This window comes from Bos taurus, chromosome 13 (genome assembly GCF_002263795.3).
Source record: "Bos taurus isolate L1 Dominette 01449 registration number 42190680 breed Hereford chromosome 13, ARS-UCD2.0, whole genome shotgun sequence".
In the NCBI taxonomy this organism is placed as follows: domain Eukaryota; kingdom Metazoa; phylum Chordata; class Mammalia; order Artiodactyla; family Bovidae; genus Bos; species Bos taurus.
The window spans coordinates 39,510,378-39,526,981 of record NC_037340.1 but is presented as its reverse complement, the minus strand read 5'-3'; the positions used below and the strand labels follow the sequence as shown (position 1 = coordinate 39,526,981).

Here is a 16,604-nt window from a genome sequence, read left to right as displayed (position 1 = left end):
ACCCAGGTCTCCTGCATTGCAGGCAGATTCTTTCTTTACCATCTGAGCCACCAGGAAAGCTAAGAGATGTTTTATCAAAACCAAATTCTCCTTCCCCCAACATGGCAGTCTGGACACTTGTGTACTGAGAGTGAATAGGTTGATACCTCTTCCTTAGAAGGGCCCAGCCTGTGCGGTTAAGCAGCCTTGGTTGTTAAGCAGCTACAAAGCCTTTGTTCTGACAACTGACCTCACCTACAAAAGCCAGGGCCCAGACAGGAAGGCGGTAAATATGATTCATGGGACCTCATAAAGGAGCAACCATAAATTAGACCTTGTCTTTGCAAATGACTAAGCTCACGCCTTTATGCAGCCAGCTGTCTGAGGTTTATAGCCTACGATTACAGGACAGATTGGCTTTTATGGGGACAAGGCTCAGGAAAGAACTAATGAGGGAAACACTGAAGCTGTAGTGGATGCTGTTGGCACCCTGCCTGCCAAGATCCCCTCGATCAACTAGGCACCCGTGCCCCTGTTACTATGAGTGCTGGCTGCCAAAAGCCCACAGCTGCTTCCTTCCCTGGGCAACCCAGGAAGCTAGCCACCCCCACCCACCGGGAGCAGATGCATGGCTCAGGACTTGGTGACACAAGTGGAGAAGAGGCTTTCTGGCTTCAAGGTGGGACAGGTCCAAGGTGGGTACCAGTCAAACTTCAGGGCTCCCTGCAGGGTCAGGCGGAGGCCACACCCCAGCTGATCCCCCATCTCTGTCTGGTTTCCTCCCATCACATCCTATTAGCCCTGTCTCAGGCTCTGCGTCTAGGGAATCCAATCCGAGAAAGAACCCGATGAGATTCGATGCCATGATTTCTAAGACAGATGTGAGGAAGGACAAAGGAGGAGAGGCTTATAAAAGACAAACCACTGAGCAGGAGACACAGGACATGGTCACAGTGGGGAGGCTGGCACCTGCGATCCGGCCAGCTCCCTTTTTAAGCTTTGTCTGAAGGTGGCAATTAATATCTCCGCCACCGTGCAGAACTGATGAGCGGCAGACTCACGTATGGATGCTGACATCAGTAGGTGAAAGATTTAGGGAACAGAACATTTACAGCCTTAAAATACCACCCCAAGTGTTCCTTATTCTGAAGAAGGAAATGTGCCCTGACAAGGGAGAAGCCACTTTGACCGAGTGACCGGGATTGACATCTCCACCACCTCACCTGCTGCCTCTGATGCGATGCTCTGAAAAGGTTATAGCATCACCGGGTCTTCCTGCCCCCAAACGCCTATAACCTGAATCCCTATGGGAGGAAACAGAAAGACCCACATTCAGGGACTTCTGCAAAGCCACTGGCCTGAACTCTTCAAAAATGTCAGTGTGGTAAAAAATTAAAAACAAAAAAGGGCTTCCCTAGTGGCTCCATGGTAAAGAATCCACCTGTCAGGGCAGGGGACCTGGCAGGGCTGGGAAGATCCCACCTGCCGCAGGGCAACTACCCATGCGTCACAACTACTGAAGCCCATGTGCACTAGAGCCCACACTCTTAATGAGAGAAACCACCACAATAAGAAGACCGCACACGGAAATTACAGAGCAGGCCTTGCTCACCACAACTGGAAGAGGTCCTTGCACAGCAACGAAGACTCAGTGCAGCCATAAATAAATAAATAAATCTCACACACACACACACACACACACAAACAGTGAGTTATTGTAGAGAAAAGGAGACTAAACAGATGTGATAATCTCACTGAGCGCACAGAACCAATCACATACGGCCTCAGAATAAAATGCAGCTAGAAGGAACAATATCTGAATGAGGAATACATATGAGATACTACTGTGTTGATATTTAATCTCCTGACTGTGATAATGTTATTACGATTCTGCAGGAAAATGTTCTTGGTCTTAAGAGAAGCATACTCAAAAATTCAGGGGCCAAGTGTGAAAATGTTAGAAATTAAGTACCAAGTAGTTAACTCCTCCTCACCTCTCACCTCCTCAAAAAAAGGGAAGAATACAGAGGGAAGGAAAAGGAGGTGAAATCCCGACAACTGGTGAGCAGTTATAAATAGTACTCTTCTTGCAACTTTTCTGGAGCTTGAAATTTCTCAAGTATTAGGTTGGGAAATGAGACGGGAAAATACATGGCACCTCACTGTTGTTTTTGTTTTGACTGTGCTACATGGCATGTGGAATCTTAGTTCCCGTACCCACTGCGTTGGAAGGGCAAAGTCTTAATTAACCACTGGACCACCAAGGAAGTCCCTTACTGGGTTTTATGAGCAGAGGATCCATTTATTTATTCAACTATTAACTAGTATTTCCAAATATCTAGGCTACTTTCAGGGAGGGGGGAGATGAAGCTCAATTATGGATTCAGTGAGCCCCCTACCTGCACGTGAAAATCCTGGGCAAATCAAAAAATGCCCTACAGCCCTAAGATGGCTTTAGAGGCAGAGAATAAACACTGAAAAACTCGGACCCTGTCTGCTCTCATTCCAACTGGGCTCCAGGGCCCGGCAGCAGATGGCTGATGACCACACCTAGCCTGGGGGGCAGGGCTCTCCAACATTCTGGTCACATTCAATGCCAGGCTGTTCAGAGTGTGGGACAAGAGTGGCCTTTCCACTTGGCTGTATTCCTGTCATTCCTGGGACCAGGCGTTGGTAGCCTAGGCAGGTGCAAGAAGAAGCAACGGCAGGCAGTGCATTCTAATTCAGGACCAAGGCCTGCTTCTTCTATCACACATCACAGAATCAGACTCATCTCAGAGGAACCATGAACTTGCAGCAGTGTTCCCAAAGGATGCTTTCTGATCCTCATCCAGAACCCCAGAGTACGGCACAATCCATCCAGGCAGCTATTAAGGTCCAGTGTTTAGACCAAGCGTGTTCAGTAAGGCTCCCGTGTCTTTCCAATACATCACTCCCTCCCAAGCTCCTATCCAAAACAACACATTACTTTACACTTCAGTCTTTCTTAATGATGGGCAAATAAGAAAGCAATATTAATACAAAGGTGCTTCCCTGGTGGTCCAGGGGTTAAGAATCCACCTGCCAGTGCAGGGGACACAGGTTCAATCCCTGGTCTGAGAAGATCCCACATGCCGCAGAGCAACTAAGCCCGTGTGCCACAACTACTGAAGTCCGAGTACTTGGGACCTGTGCTCAGCAGAAGCCACCGCAATGAGAAGCCCAAGCACTGCAACAAAGAGTAGCCCTGGATCACCGCAACTAGAGAAAACCGGCCCACAGCGATGAGAACCCAGCGTGACCAAAAATAAATAAATCTGTTTTATTTTAAAAAGAAAGCAATACATAATAGACATGAAACTTTGATGTGAAGTTGTTTCAGTGCAGCGATACAGTCGGCAACGTTCTGTGTATAAGAATCTTAATTCAGCTGTTGAATAGCAAAAATGCAGTTTAAAGGAACGAGATACAAGCAAATACCAAACTGTCATGCTCAACAAGGGCACACAAGTCTGTTTGGCAAATGGGTCTCAGAAAGAGTTCGGTGGTCCAAAGGGCTCTGTCCTCAGTCAGGACATGGGGACAGAAGTATAAACCTCAAAGAGAAAGTTCTCCAAACCTATCCTATGTGCATTAGAAACACATCATTAAGGGACTTCCCTGGTGGTCCAGTTGCTAAGATTCTGTGCTCCCAAAGCAGTGGGCCGGGATTCAATCCCTGGTCAGGGAACTAGATACCACATACTGTACCTAAAGACCCTGCATGACACAACCAAGATCAAAGATCCTGAGTGCTGCAAATAAGACCTGGTGCCGCTAAATAAATAAAATATTAAAACTTCCTTTCCATTAAAAAAATCATTAGGCCAAACAATTATACTTTTTAAATGGACAATTTATATCAACATCTATGATAAGCTGTACTTGATTATTGTTCAAGGGCAAACGCTATTTCAACTAAATCGTTTAAATGTGTGCTAAGACTGTTCCTTTCTAGAGCAGAGTGTTAGATCATAGTTCAAAGGAAAAAGGGATTGGTTTAGTTCATTAACGACTTTAGAAAACCTCTCTTAGAATGAATGGCAAGTGCTCTGAAGACTTATATCTATATAATGATATATATAAGGTGGGCTCCCAAACCAGATTCTACGGCTCCCTTCTGGGTGTTTGCATGGAGGAGGAACAGGCATCTTTGCACAAACCCATCCCTTCTGCCTGGGAATTTGGTACCTTTGTGATCTCCTTCACGGAAAACCCAACCTTACACTTTAACCAAGTTTTTTGTCTTGCCTCTACTCAAAGAACTCTGTGAGTTGAATCATCTGAGGACACTGGATGACTGAGTCTGCAGGCATTTGGAGGAAGGGTTATTGCAACTCCTTAAAATGCACCTTGGCTTTTGGCCTTTGTCCCTTTTCTTCCCTACATCCCAGCTCTCTGGCCCTACACACCACCTTTGGTCTCCTCTATCAGGTAGTTAGTTCTCTTCTTCAAAGGGGAGTCTGCCCACTGTGCCTGCTCCTTCCTGGCCAATCCCAGGTGTGGGCTGTAGGACTGAGTAACTCACAAGGGCACTGGATTTAGGATCTGAAGGGGTAAGAGGCAGGCTCCACCCAGGTTTCACCTTCCAGGCCCTCCCTGGATTTCCAGCAAATATAACTCAACTCTCAAGGAAGACTCAGAGTTCTTCCTGCAACCTAAGGGCTGGCCTTCCACACCCTTAAGAAAACTAAGAGTTTGTCTTTGTTTACACTGTAAAGGCCTATTACACAAAGAATGAATCAAGAGAAATGGATGGGGCTGGTAATTACCAATATGTTGCTAGTGTTGTCAATAAAACAAAATGAAAACAAACAAACAAAAACAATAAGAGCAGAGTCCCGGATTTCAAGTTGCTTTTGCTGAGGACTTAATTATGACTTAAGATTCATCTCCTTGCCTCTTTCCCTGACATAAAGAGCTGAGTCTGGCTACAAAGCAAAGAACTCAAAACCAAACCCCCCCTGGTAGGACAGAATAGATTACTTTTCATATTTTATAACTTTTCAGTGGTTTACAAAAATTGAGAGTAATTCCCAGAGAGTGCTGGATATACTAAGATAGTATATGGAAGCATGGTTTTCATTTTAATGTCCAGCATTTAATAGCCATATGGATTTAGTGTAATTCGCCATTATGGTGGAGGTATTAATTGACTTTTCCCCCCATTTTTTATTGTGGAAAAACACACATAATATAAAAGTTACTATCCTAACCATTTTTAAGTGGTGTTGAATACATATGCATATTGTTGCACAACCATCACTACTGATAAAAAAGAAATGACAGGCTCCAAATGGAGTTATTTGTGCTGAGCCCACTAAAACTTCCTAACTAAGCTAAGTATGGTTTCAACCTTCCTCAAGAATGTGACCTGTAAGCAGCCAACTTGAAATTTCCTGGTTAACACTAATAAGACATACTGTCTAATAGGCCCCTCCTTTTCCTTAGGAGGGTGACCTTGCTATAAACGATGAATTCTTTGCTAATAATTTCATTTTCCCATTTCCTCTCTACCTTAAAAAACCTTTCCTTTCCTGCAGCCCAAGGGAGCGCCTTTTTCCTCCGTAGATGGAATGCTGCCTGATTTGTGAAGTATAAATTCATGAAGCCATTCACGTCCAGACTTCTTTTCCTTTTGCAAATCTAAAACTACCTTTTATTTATTTTTTTAATTTAATTTTATTTTTTAACTTTACAGTATTGTATTGGTTTTGCCATATATCAAAATGAATCCGCCACAGGTATACATGTGTTCCCCATCCTGAACCCTCCTCCCTTCTCCCTCCCCATACCATCCCTCTGGGTCATCCCAGTGCACCAGCCCCAAGCATCCAGCATCATGCATCGAACCTGGACTGGCGACTCGTTTCATATATGATATTATACATGTTACAATGCCATTCTCCCAAATCAGTGCACCCTCTCCCTCTCCCACAGAGTCCAAAAAACTACCTTTTAAACAGTAATTCCCATTCTTCCCTTCTCCCTAGTGCCTGGAAACCACCATCTACTTTCTGTCTCTATGAATCTGACGACTCTAAATCCCTCATATAAGCAGAGTCATGTAGCACTTGTCTTTTCATGGCTGGCTTATTAAATTTATCTTAAATGTAACACGCAGCCAACTTAAAGAAAAATATCAGGCAAATGAATAGCAAAGATGGCACATGAATAAGTGAAAAACTGGGCACAACAGATGATGGGCTAAGATGATTCGAGTAAGAAGACTATTTTTCCTGTATTAATCTTCACAAACCTTCTCTTAGTTTCAGCAGGGAAGACCACCCTGAGAAGAGCATCTATCGCCTCTTCTCAGCCCCTCCTTGCGACATTCACACTTTTCCCCCCATTTCATTTCCTTTTATTTCCATTTTTTAAAAATTGGCGTATAATTGCTTAACAACGTTGCGTGAGTTTCTGCTGTACAACGATCTGAATCACCTATACGTATACGTCAAAACTGCTCTTGAGTGTCTATAACTGGCTGCAACCCACCTGTCAAAACCCAGCACAGGGAGTCCCCTGCTGGTCCAGTAGCTAAGACTTTGTGCTCCCAATGCAGGGGGCCTGGGTTCCACCCCTGGTCAGGGAACTAGATCCCACACGCTGCCACTAAGACCCAGAGTGGCCAAATGAATAAACAAATAAATAAACAAATGCTTAATTTAAAAAAAAGAAAAAGCCTCTTAGGTAGAGAGACAGAAAAGACCAGCTCATCCCAAAAAGATACATCTAATAAAAATTTCTGGCAAAGGGACCAATTCCAAATGTTGCTAAACACACATACACATATACATAGCAAACACAAATTTCCCAGAAAACCTTTCATTTCAGAGATGCCTGGTAGCTGATGTACAATGATTTCCTAACACTCTCAGTCATGCAAACACTTCTTTAGAATGTGTGAAGCCAAATAAAACCCACTGTGTAGTGGTCCAGTCTGGAGGAGGGGGCCCCAGTTCATTCTGGCTGTATGTGGCTCCTTTCTCCGTTTATAACAGAGAATTTGCCAGGTGAGCTGAGAAGACTCTGACCTACCACTTGGGATGGAAATGTGATGGGCAGAGGCCTGGGAGGTGGCATGTTCTCATAAGGAGCGTGGCAGGTCTACCTTCATTGAAGGGAAATTAGAGGCCATCTAGAGGAAACTAGAGGCCATCTCCTTCTTTGAGGTCAAATGCTAGAAATTGGTAGAACTGGGCCCAGTCCTGAATTGTGCAGTTTCCCTACACTACAAAAATGGGTATTTTCATTCCCCATGGACTTTTTGTCCCCTTGAACTCCGCAAGGACAAAGATGAACAGATTTGAGGTGACGGGCTTTATCCCCCCTGGCCAAGGGTTGCTACTTGCTGGGGGAGGAGGGGAGGCCTTGACTTCCTCAAGAAGATTTCTAAAAGCAGTGACAGGAGGATTTTTATGAAAAAGCTCCATCAACTGAGGACCAGTTGGAGAGAACAGCACAGGAAAGGGAACATCAGGGGATGCGGCCCTGCCACTTGCAGGAGAGGAGAAGGATTCAGTGACTTTTTTACTTATGAACTTCCTGCCAATGACTTACCAGTGAGAGATGGAAAGGGCAGATAGGAGCCCGTGCTGGCAGGGTCTCCCCTCATTCCTGTAAAACTAAGAAAGGAACAAAGGACCTGTTGTCCTGGGCACCCTTGAAGCTGAAAACAGGAGCAGGAGCCAGGCGGGCTGTGTCTCACCCGCTGATCCCGGAGCCCAGCCATTGGCCAGCGTGGAGCTTCATGGAAAAGCAATTCTCCTTAGGGTCACACCACGGGTGTCTCAGAGCCAGATTCAGTCAGACCCTGCATCTAACTGACCCGATGTTCTGCAGCAAAGTCAACTACCAATCCAGCGGCCAGCCAAGGTCTGTAAAGGCCGCAAGAGATCTGGGCCACCAGCCCCACAACAAAACTGGAATCTACTTCCAGGACACACTGTGCCTTTCCAGAATTCTCCAAAAACGTCCTTGTAAGTCAGCGAAAATCATAATCTACCACTCAGATGCCCAGGAAACACTGGTAGGACATGTACCCAGGCAAAGAACGAAAATAACCAACGAGCAATCAGAAGGGACTATATCTCAGGGGGTGGGTTCGTGGTAATACTGATTTTTATTTTTTGCATTATGCTTTTTCTACAGTGTGCAGGTTTTGCTTTTGCTGATCAAAAAAGAAATCTTATATGTTCTTTTTAAAAGCCTTCCCTGGGACTTTGCTGGTGGTCCAGTGGCTAAGACTCTGAGCTCCCAATGCAGGGCGCCTGGGTTCCATCCCAGGTTGAGGAACTGGATCCCACATGCTACAGCTAAAACTTGGCGCAGCCAAATAAATAAACAAAAATAAATGTTAAAAAAAAAAAAAAAAAAACCTTCCCCAATATCACCAGTCAAAATGGGCAAAACAATTGTTTCGGGAACTGTTGATTTAGAGGATGTCTTTACACCTGCTCACCTCATTCTTTAAGGCTGAGTCGCATCTTTGCTAAAACCGCCTCCCACCTGGAATTACCCACATCCTCGCTAAGGTCCCCAGGACATCTGGCACAGTCCACTATTATGTCCTCTTCCCATTATATGATATTTGTTGACCATTCTTTCTTCCTTAAGTTGTGTAACACTTTAGGCTCCTGTCTAGGTATGTTAGCAAATAGCACCCGCTCGAAACACATTTTATGTAAATTGAACTTAATTGTTGCCACTTTGGTAACAGTGTGAGAAAAGAGTTGGTCAGTCCAGGTAGAATTCCTTGATACCATAATCCAAACACCTGCATAGTGGTTGGAAATCAGGAAACATCTTAAGGAACTGGGAGAAAACTGGTCAGGCAAGTCATGGCAGAATATCCTCACTGGCATGATGGGTCACTGTCTTACTGCAAAACTATTTCTGCTTCTGATGAACCGAGCTCTGTCCCCCCAAAAGCACCCCATTGTCCTGCTTCCACTGAAGGAAAGAGCAGCTGTGTCTATGGTGTCACTTGAGTGTTTCAGACAAATGGGTCTTCAACTCAAGTCAAAGAGCTTCTCTATCCTGTTTGCCATCAGATAGTCTTCGAGAAAGAAGGTGAACAGGTGAGGGCTGACAAATCAGAATTAATGGAAATATGCGTGGGGCTTCCCTGGCGGCTCAGTGGTGAACAATACACCTGCCAATACAGGAGATGTGGGTTTGGTCCCTGGGTCAGGAAGATCCTTGGGAGAAGGAAATGTCAACCCATTCCAGTTTTCTTGTCTAGGAAATCCCATGGACAGAGGTGGCTGGTGGGCTACAGGCCATGGGGGTCTCAAAGAGTCAGACACAACTTAGTGACTAAAACAACAATAGTGTTAATAATTCTTAGAAATAGATCATGTGTAAGATGAACATAAACTTTGATAACAGTAAGCATTTTTTTTTAAAGAAAGAATCTAAGATGCTACAAGATATAGCTAAGATTCTGTAGCAAGTGATTATTGTGAGCTTCCTAGGAGACAAACCAACTTTTCTGACAGGTGTGGTTGGTTCTGGGCATGGTCTGCTCTCAGATGCTGTGGGACCTAAGGATGAGCCCCAAATTCTGAGGGGCAGACGGGTTTCCAAATATGGCAAAAGAGCAAAATATTGCTTTGCACATGACACAGACACTATGTCAGGAGACAGAACACAAAGCGATTTTGCCTTTGACGACTTGAACTTGTTCCAAAAGACCTCATGAAAAGATCCTCCAAGACTTTCAGAAGACCAAAAGTGGCTATAATCAGTGGAGAATAGTCACTCTGCATGTACTATTTCAAGAGGAAAAGATGGAAAGGAATAATACAAAGTGACATTAAATTCTGTACTTAAAGTCACCGATATTGAGGACATGTATTTATTAACTATGGGAAACTGTATTGGAGGCTAAAATGTATTCTGAGTTTAAATGAAGAATTTGAGCCCCCCAAATAGCCAAAATGGCTCTACCAGATTTGGGTGCATACGTTTCTTAGTTAGGGATTCTCAGGTGGCACCAGTGGTAAAGAACCCATCTGCCAATGCAGGAGACATAAGAGATGCAAGTTTGATCCCTGGATCGGGAAGATGCCCTGGAGAAGGGTATGGCAATCCACTTCAGTATTCTTGCCTGGAGAATCCCATGGGCGGAGGAGCCGGGTGGGCTACAGTTCATAGGGTCGCAAAGAGTTGGACACGACCTAAGTGATATAGGACACACATACTCACTGCAACTAAGAGTGTGCATGCCAGAACTAAAGATCCTGCTTGCCACAACTAAGACCCAACACAGCCAAATAAATAAGTAAATAAATTTAAAAAGGTAGATGACAGCAAGTGTAGATAAGAACAGAGCATTCAGAACTCTCACACACTGTGGGTGGAAGTGCAAATTGACATAATGACTTTGGAAAACTGTTGGGCACCATTTACTAATGTTGACTATATAAGTATCCTACAACCCATCAATTCATTCCTATGTCCCAAACTGAAGCTTGTCACACATGTTCCCCCCAAAGACACAAGAATGTTTAGTTCAGTTCAGTCACTCAGTTGTGTCCAACTCTTTGCAACCCCATGAATTGCAGCACGCCAGGCCTCCCTGTCCATCACCAACTCCCGGAGTTCACTGAGACTCACGTCCATCGAGTCAGTGATGCCATCCAACCATTTCATCCTCTGTCGTCCCCTTCTCCTCCTGCCTTCAATCTTTCCCAGCATCAGGGTCTTTTCAAATGAGTCAGCTCTTCACATCAGGTGGCCAAAGTATTGGAGTTTCAGCTTTAGCGTCAGTCCTTCCAATGAATATTCAGGACTGATTTCCTTTAGGATGGACTAGTTCGATCTCCTTGCAGTCCAAGGGACTCTCAAGAGTCTTCTCCAACACCACAGTTCAAAAGCATTAATTCTTCAGTGCTCAGCTTTCTTCACAGTCCAACTCTCACATCCATATATGACCACTGGAAAAACCATAGCCTTGACTAGACGGACCTTTGTTGGCAAAGTAATGTCTCTGCTTTTCAATATGCTATCTAGGTTGGTCATAGCTTTTCTTCCAAGGAGCAAGCGTCCTTTAATTTCATGGCTGCAGTCACCATCTGCAGTTATTTTGAAGCCCAGAAAAATAAAGTCTGACACTGTTTCCACTGTTTCCCCATCTATTTCCCATGAAGTGATGGGACCAGATGCCATGATCTTCATTTTCTGAATGTTGAGTTTTAAGCCAACTTTTTCACTCTCCTCTTTCACCTTCATCAAGAGGCTTTTAGTTCCTCTTCACTTTCTGCCATAAGGGTGGTGTCATCTGCATATCTGAGGTTACTGATATTTCTCCTGACAATCTTGATTCCAGCTTGTGCTTCTTCCAGCCCAGCGTTCACAGCAGCATTATTCAAAATAGCTCCACACTGGAAACAATGCCAATATCCATCAACAGGAGAATACAACTTGTGCTGTATTCATAGAATGGAATACACACTGTATGATTCCAGTTGTATTAAGGCCCCAAACAGGCAAATCTGACTGATGGCAACAGAAGCCAGGAAAGTGTTTACTCCTGGGGTATGGAGATCAGAAGGGAGTACACTGGGGGGCCCTTCCTATGCTCTGGAGGAAGCTTAAAGCCTATCCCACATCTTCAACATTTTATTTCTTTACGCACCAGACTATTTTCTTGGGCTCCAAAATCACTGCAGATGGTGACTGCAGCCATGAAATTAAAGGATGCTTGCTCCTTGGAAGAAAAGCTATGACCAACCTAGACAGCATATTAAAAACCAGAGACATTACTTCACCAACAAAGGTCCATCTAGTCAAGGCTATGGTTTTTCCAGTAGTCATATATGGATGTGAGAGTTGGACCATAAAGAAAGCTGAGCACTGAAGAATTGATACCTTTGAACTGTGGTGTTGGAGAAGACTCTTGAGAGTCCTTGGACTGCAAGGAGATGGAACTAGTCCATCCTAAAGGAAATCAGTCCTGAATATTCATTAGAAGGACTGACGCTAAAGCTGAAACTCCAATACTTTGGCCACCTGATGTGAAGAGCTGACTCATTTGAAAAGACCCTGATGCTGGGAAAGATTGAAGGCAGGAGGAGAAGGGGACGACAGAGGATGAGATGGTTGGATGGCATCACTGACTCAATGGACATGAGTTTGAGCAAGCTCTGGGAGTTGGTGAAGGACAGGGAAGCCTGGCGTGCTGCAGTCCATGGGTTCGTGAAGAGTTGGACACAACTGAGCAATTGAACTGAACTGAACTGAGGTCCCCTAATTGCTTTATGAGCCTGGCGTCTTGCTCTTCCAAGAGGCTTGAATATGTTTAGAATCTCAAAGGGGCTGGCGACTGTCATTTGTCCATTCACTGAATATTTACTAAGTGTATGCTACCTGCCAGACACCATCCTGCGTGTTGAAAAAAAACAGCATTGGGCACAGATGAAGTCTCTGGTCTCACACAGCATAGTTTTTAGTGTCGGGGGCAGAAAACACAAACGTAAGCCAGTGAGTCCATTTCAGGTCTGTACAAATTCTACAACTTTGAATAAAGCCAGAGACTTCCCTGGTGGTCCAGGGGTTAAGAATCTGCCTTGCAACACAGGGGACACAGGTTCAATCCCTGGTTGGGAAACTAAGAGCCCCTACTCCACAACTAGAGAGTCCATGAGCCTCAAATGAAGGTCCCTGCAAGATGCAAAGAAGATCCCACATGTGGCTGCAATGAAGACCCAATGCAGCCAAAGAAATAAATTAATATTAAAAAAATAATAATAACAGCCAGCTGCGGGGACAGGAGAAAGGAGAGTCCATGGGTGACTGCTTCCTGCAGAAAGGGCATTCTAGGCAAAAGGAACGGTAGGATAAAGTCTGGGAGGTGGGAGCTTGCTTGGCCAGGAGCCCAGGGGCTGGAGTAGACAGATGGAGTAGGTGACACTGTCAGAAGAGATTTGCGGGGCAGGGGTGGGGGTTGGATCCCCGAAGGACTGAAGGCTACGGTGAAGATTTTGGTTTTAAATGGAAAACTACTAAAGGACTTTGAACGGGAGGGACATGACTTGGATTCAGATGAACTAAAGTCAGACCATCCTCTGACTTAGATAACAGTTCAGAGGGACTTCTCTGGCAATCCAGTGTTTAATACTCCACCTTCCAATGCAGAGAGTATGGATTTGATCCCTGGTCCAGGAACTAAAGTCCCACATGCTGCGGGAGCTGTGCCAAAAATTAAAAACAAAACAAAACAAAACAAAAAAAAACCAGCTCAGAGGTGGTGAATCGGTGAAGATAAAGCAGGGGCAGCAGGCAGGGTCTACTGCAGTGCTGGTGAGGAGTGGTCCCACCCTGGATCTATCTTATTGGCAGAGCTGCTAGAGTTTGGAGATAGAGGGGAAGGCAGTTATGAGACAAGAGGTGTCAGGGTTGAAGCGTTTGTGAAGGGAAACCAAGGGCTCAGTCCTGGTCTTTGTAAGTTTGAAATGCCAAGGGTCAGGCTGTGGGCAGCTGGATGCAAACATGTGGATCCAACAGAGGACCAGCCTAGGGATGGATACAAGCTGGGAACCTGGGAATGTTCTGGAGGTGGGAATGCTCATAATGACGGATGGATGAGATGGAGAGAGGTAAGAGGAAGTGGAACCAAAAAGATTCCATTTAACCTATGGTTGGATCATAAGCCACAAGCCTGGATGGGATCACACAGGAAGTGGCTCTAGAGATGTCTCTGTAAACAAGATACTGTGCTTACCACGTGCTAACACCGGGCCAAGTGCTTCACAGCTGTTAACTCCATCTTCCTAACAACTCAGAGGTAAAGCTCCGTTATTGTCCCTATTTTACTGATATGGACACTGAGGGTCCTATTCAGAAAAGAAAGGGGATGGTGCAGAGGCCGCTGGGAGTCCCAGGGTCAGGTGGGCAGGGGGACAAGGAGGAAGCAGCCAGTGGCAGGCGAGGTGAGAGGAGACCAGGGAGCCTGGTGTCCCTGATGCCCACGAGTGTCCCTGCAGGGGACAGAAGGTGGGAGCTGACCATGGATAGAAAAAAGGGACATCTTTACTTCCACTAACCTGCTTCCTTCTGCAATTAACTTCCTCCCAGTTTGAATGTAGGCATCACATCTCAGTAGTGCTCTCAGCCCCTGAGACCCTGTCACCACCAGCAGCCCCAGATGCTCTCAGGGTCAGTGCAGGCCTGCCTGTCCGCCTCCAGATGAGAGCGGCTCCTCAACCCACAGCCTGACCTGGCCTTTAACATGTCAGTAAAGGAGCACCTACGCTATGGAATCACACGTTAACAATTCTGATCCTTGTATCTCAGTTGTTCCCGCTGTCGCGCTACATATTTTATTTTATGCATGTAAAGTATTATCCCGAGGAGAGGCTCCATGACACCTGAAAAGGCTAAAGACCTCCAGCTCATCTCAATATTAACCACAGAGCAGCCACCGCAGGCAGGAAACCGCATCCTAACCTGGGGAGTCAGCGGGTACTTCACTTCGCATCCACCCAGATGCTTCCTGGTGACTGCCTGGGGCAGGTGACGGTAGCCCACAGCGCCCAGGCACCCTCACCATGGGTGACGTCACAAAGGAAGGTGACTGGGATGCCTTCCTGCAGCCACCAGAAGGTGCCCTGCCCACGTCTGGGGATGGGGGTAGGAGATGAGGGTGGGATGGGGTTGGGGTGTGTCTTCTGTCTACAAGGCTCTCATTTGACTGGGTTCTGCTCCCCTCACTCCCACTGCTTCCCGGTCATCTGCCCTTCAGGGTGCTCTGTGCCAGGCTGACCCACTGTCTCCCTGTAACCACAGTCCTGCTCTGCCCTCATTTGCAAACAGCTCAGAGTCCTCCTCACAGTGCCTCTCCATCATCTGCCTCTCTTGACTTCTCCACTGGGCAAAATGGAGGGATTAAAACTGAGTCCCTGTTCCATGCTCCAAACAGTCAGTGAGAGATCCCAGCACAGAATCCAGAGGCTTCTCAGGTGGGCTTTTTCCATGTCACATGGGTCCCAGATCAGCAGAACTAGGGTCACGATAGAGTTTCCTTCAAGGGTCGTTAGGAGATTCAATGAGCTGGCAGATGTAATGTACTTAAAACAGTGGTCCACACGTGGTGAACACCGTACACATTGTTAAAGATAATCTTGGAAACAGACATTACCGTATGTAAAATAGATAGCCAAGGGGAATTTGCTGAATGACTCAGGGAACTCAAACCTGGGCTCTGTAACAACCTAGAGGGGTGGGATGCGGAGGGAGGTGCCACGGCTGTTCAAGTGGGAGGGGACATGGGTAAACCTATGGCTGAGTCATGTTGATGTTTGGTAGAAACCAACACAACATTGTAAAACAACTACCCTTCAATTAAAAAACAAACTAAAAAAAGATAATCTCAACTTTCCTATTTCCCTTCTAAAAGCCTTTAAAATTCATAAATTCCGTATCAACCAGTATAGCATTCAAGAATAACTGACACTAACGTGAAAAAGAAAAAGGTTTCGTGGGATGTTTATAGTCATTCTTAAATTTAAAAACCTTAAAGGAAATGTTAAGGGTGAAGAGAAAAAACCTGGAACTACATTGAACACGGGGCAGAAAATCTCTGATCAAAAATCACTGTGTATTTGTCTAGTTTCTGGGGAAAAAATGACCCCATTAAAACTGTTCATACCAAAGTCAAGGGGAAGTCACAGAATGCCAAGTGGAGGACCATCTAGTCTACCTCCAACATTTTTGTACAAAAGCAGAGGAAACAGCACAGAGTATTTGCACAGCTAAGGGGGGACTTATTCCTCCAGAGACCCAGGGTATGGACGCACAGACTCTCAGCTGCAGGGTGGCAGCTGCAGGGTGGCAGGGTGCCGCCCTGGGTCGGCTGGTTCTCCTTCCTCTATAGCAGGAACAGGTCGGGCTGGTTTGAAACTTGCCCTGACAACCAGATTCACCTGGTTTGCCTGCCTCTGCAGGACTCCTCCTGCCCAGCTCATGACTTGCAAGCAAAACCAACTCCAAAAATCTCACCCTCACACTGCACCAGGCAGCCTCAACCCCATTTCCTGAGAAAAAGGGGAAACTACTAATAAATCTGGCCTCCGAGGCACCAAGTGTCCATGGCATTTTCTACTGACTATGCCCTCCTGTCCTTGCAAAGAACTAGAGCTTCCAAGAACTAGAAGAGGTTTGGGGACTCTCCTCCAGCCTGCCCGCTCCCCACCTCTGTATCCTCATTCTGCAGAAAATGCCAGTCCTTAACTACCTACTTAGACCTTGTGTGTTGTGAACACAGCGTAACACAGGTAGCCAGTGCCTTTCTTCATCGCTTACAACCACATCCAATTTCCAATACGCTGGGTCACATTTTGGGCTAAGGGCCATGGAAGGTGCTGGGGTTGTTTCTGACCTGAGAATGCAAAACGAGTCCATCCTCTTTAGTGCTCCCTTCAAACCTTCTGGAGACAGACACGGGCTACACTGAATTCTGTTTTGCACACGGAGGCTCCCGCTGAGTTACTGTTTCCATCACTGTGAGAAGGTGGAGGTGGCAGACAGAACTTTAGGTTTCCGGGTTCTGATGCCAAGAGGAATGGAGAAGGTGTAAAGTTCAAGTGCCTTCAGATGGATTA

The 16,604-nt window shown here is 45.7% G+C and overlaps 1 protein-coding gene across 16 annotated transcripts in view; it reads right to left on the bottom strand.

Annotated features, from left to right (window-relative positions):
* The window catches only part of RIN2 (Ras and Rab interactor 2), a 208,165-nt gene that overhangs the window by 46,539 nt on the left and 145,022 nt on the right, over nucleotides 1–16,604 (bottom strand). For 8 of the 16 annotated variants that reach the window (XM_025000743.2, XM_025000742.2, XM_059892716.1 and 5 more), the window contains one exon: nucleotides 1,203–1,283. In XM_025000743.2, the coding sequence (XP_024856511.1) occupies nucleotides 1,203–1,283 (81 nt within the window). 16 annotated transcript variants of the gene reach the window in all.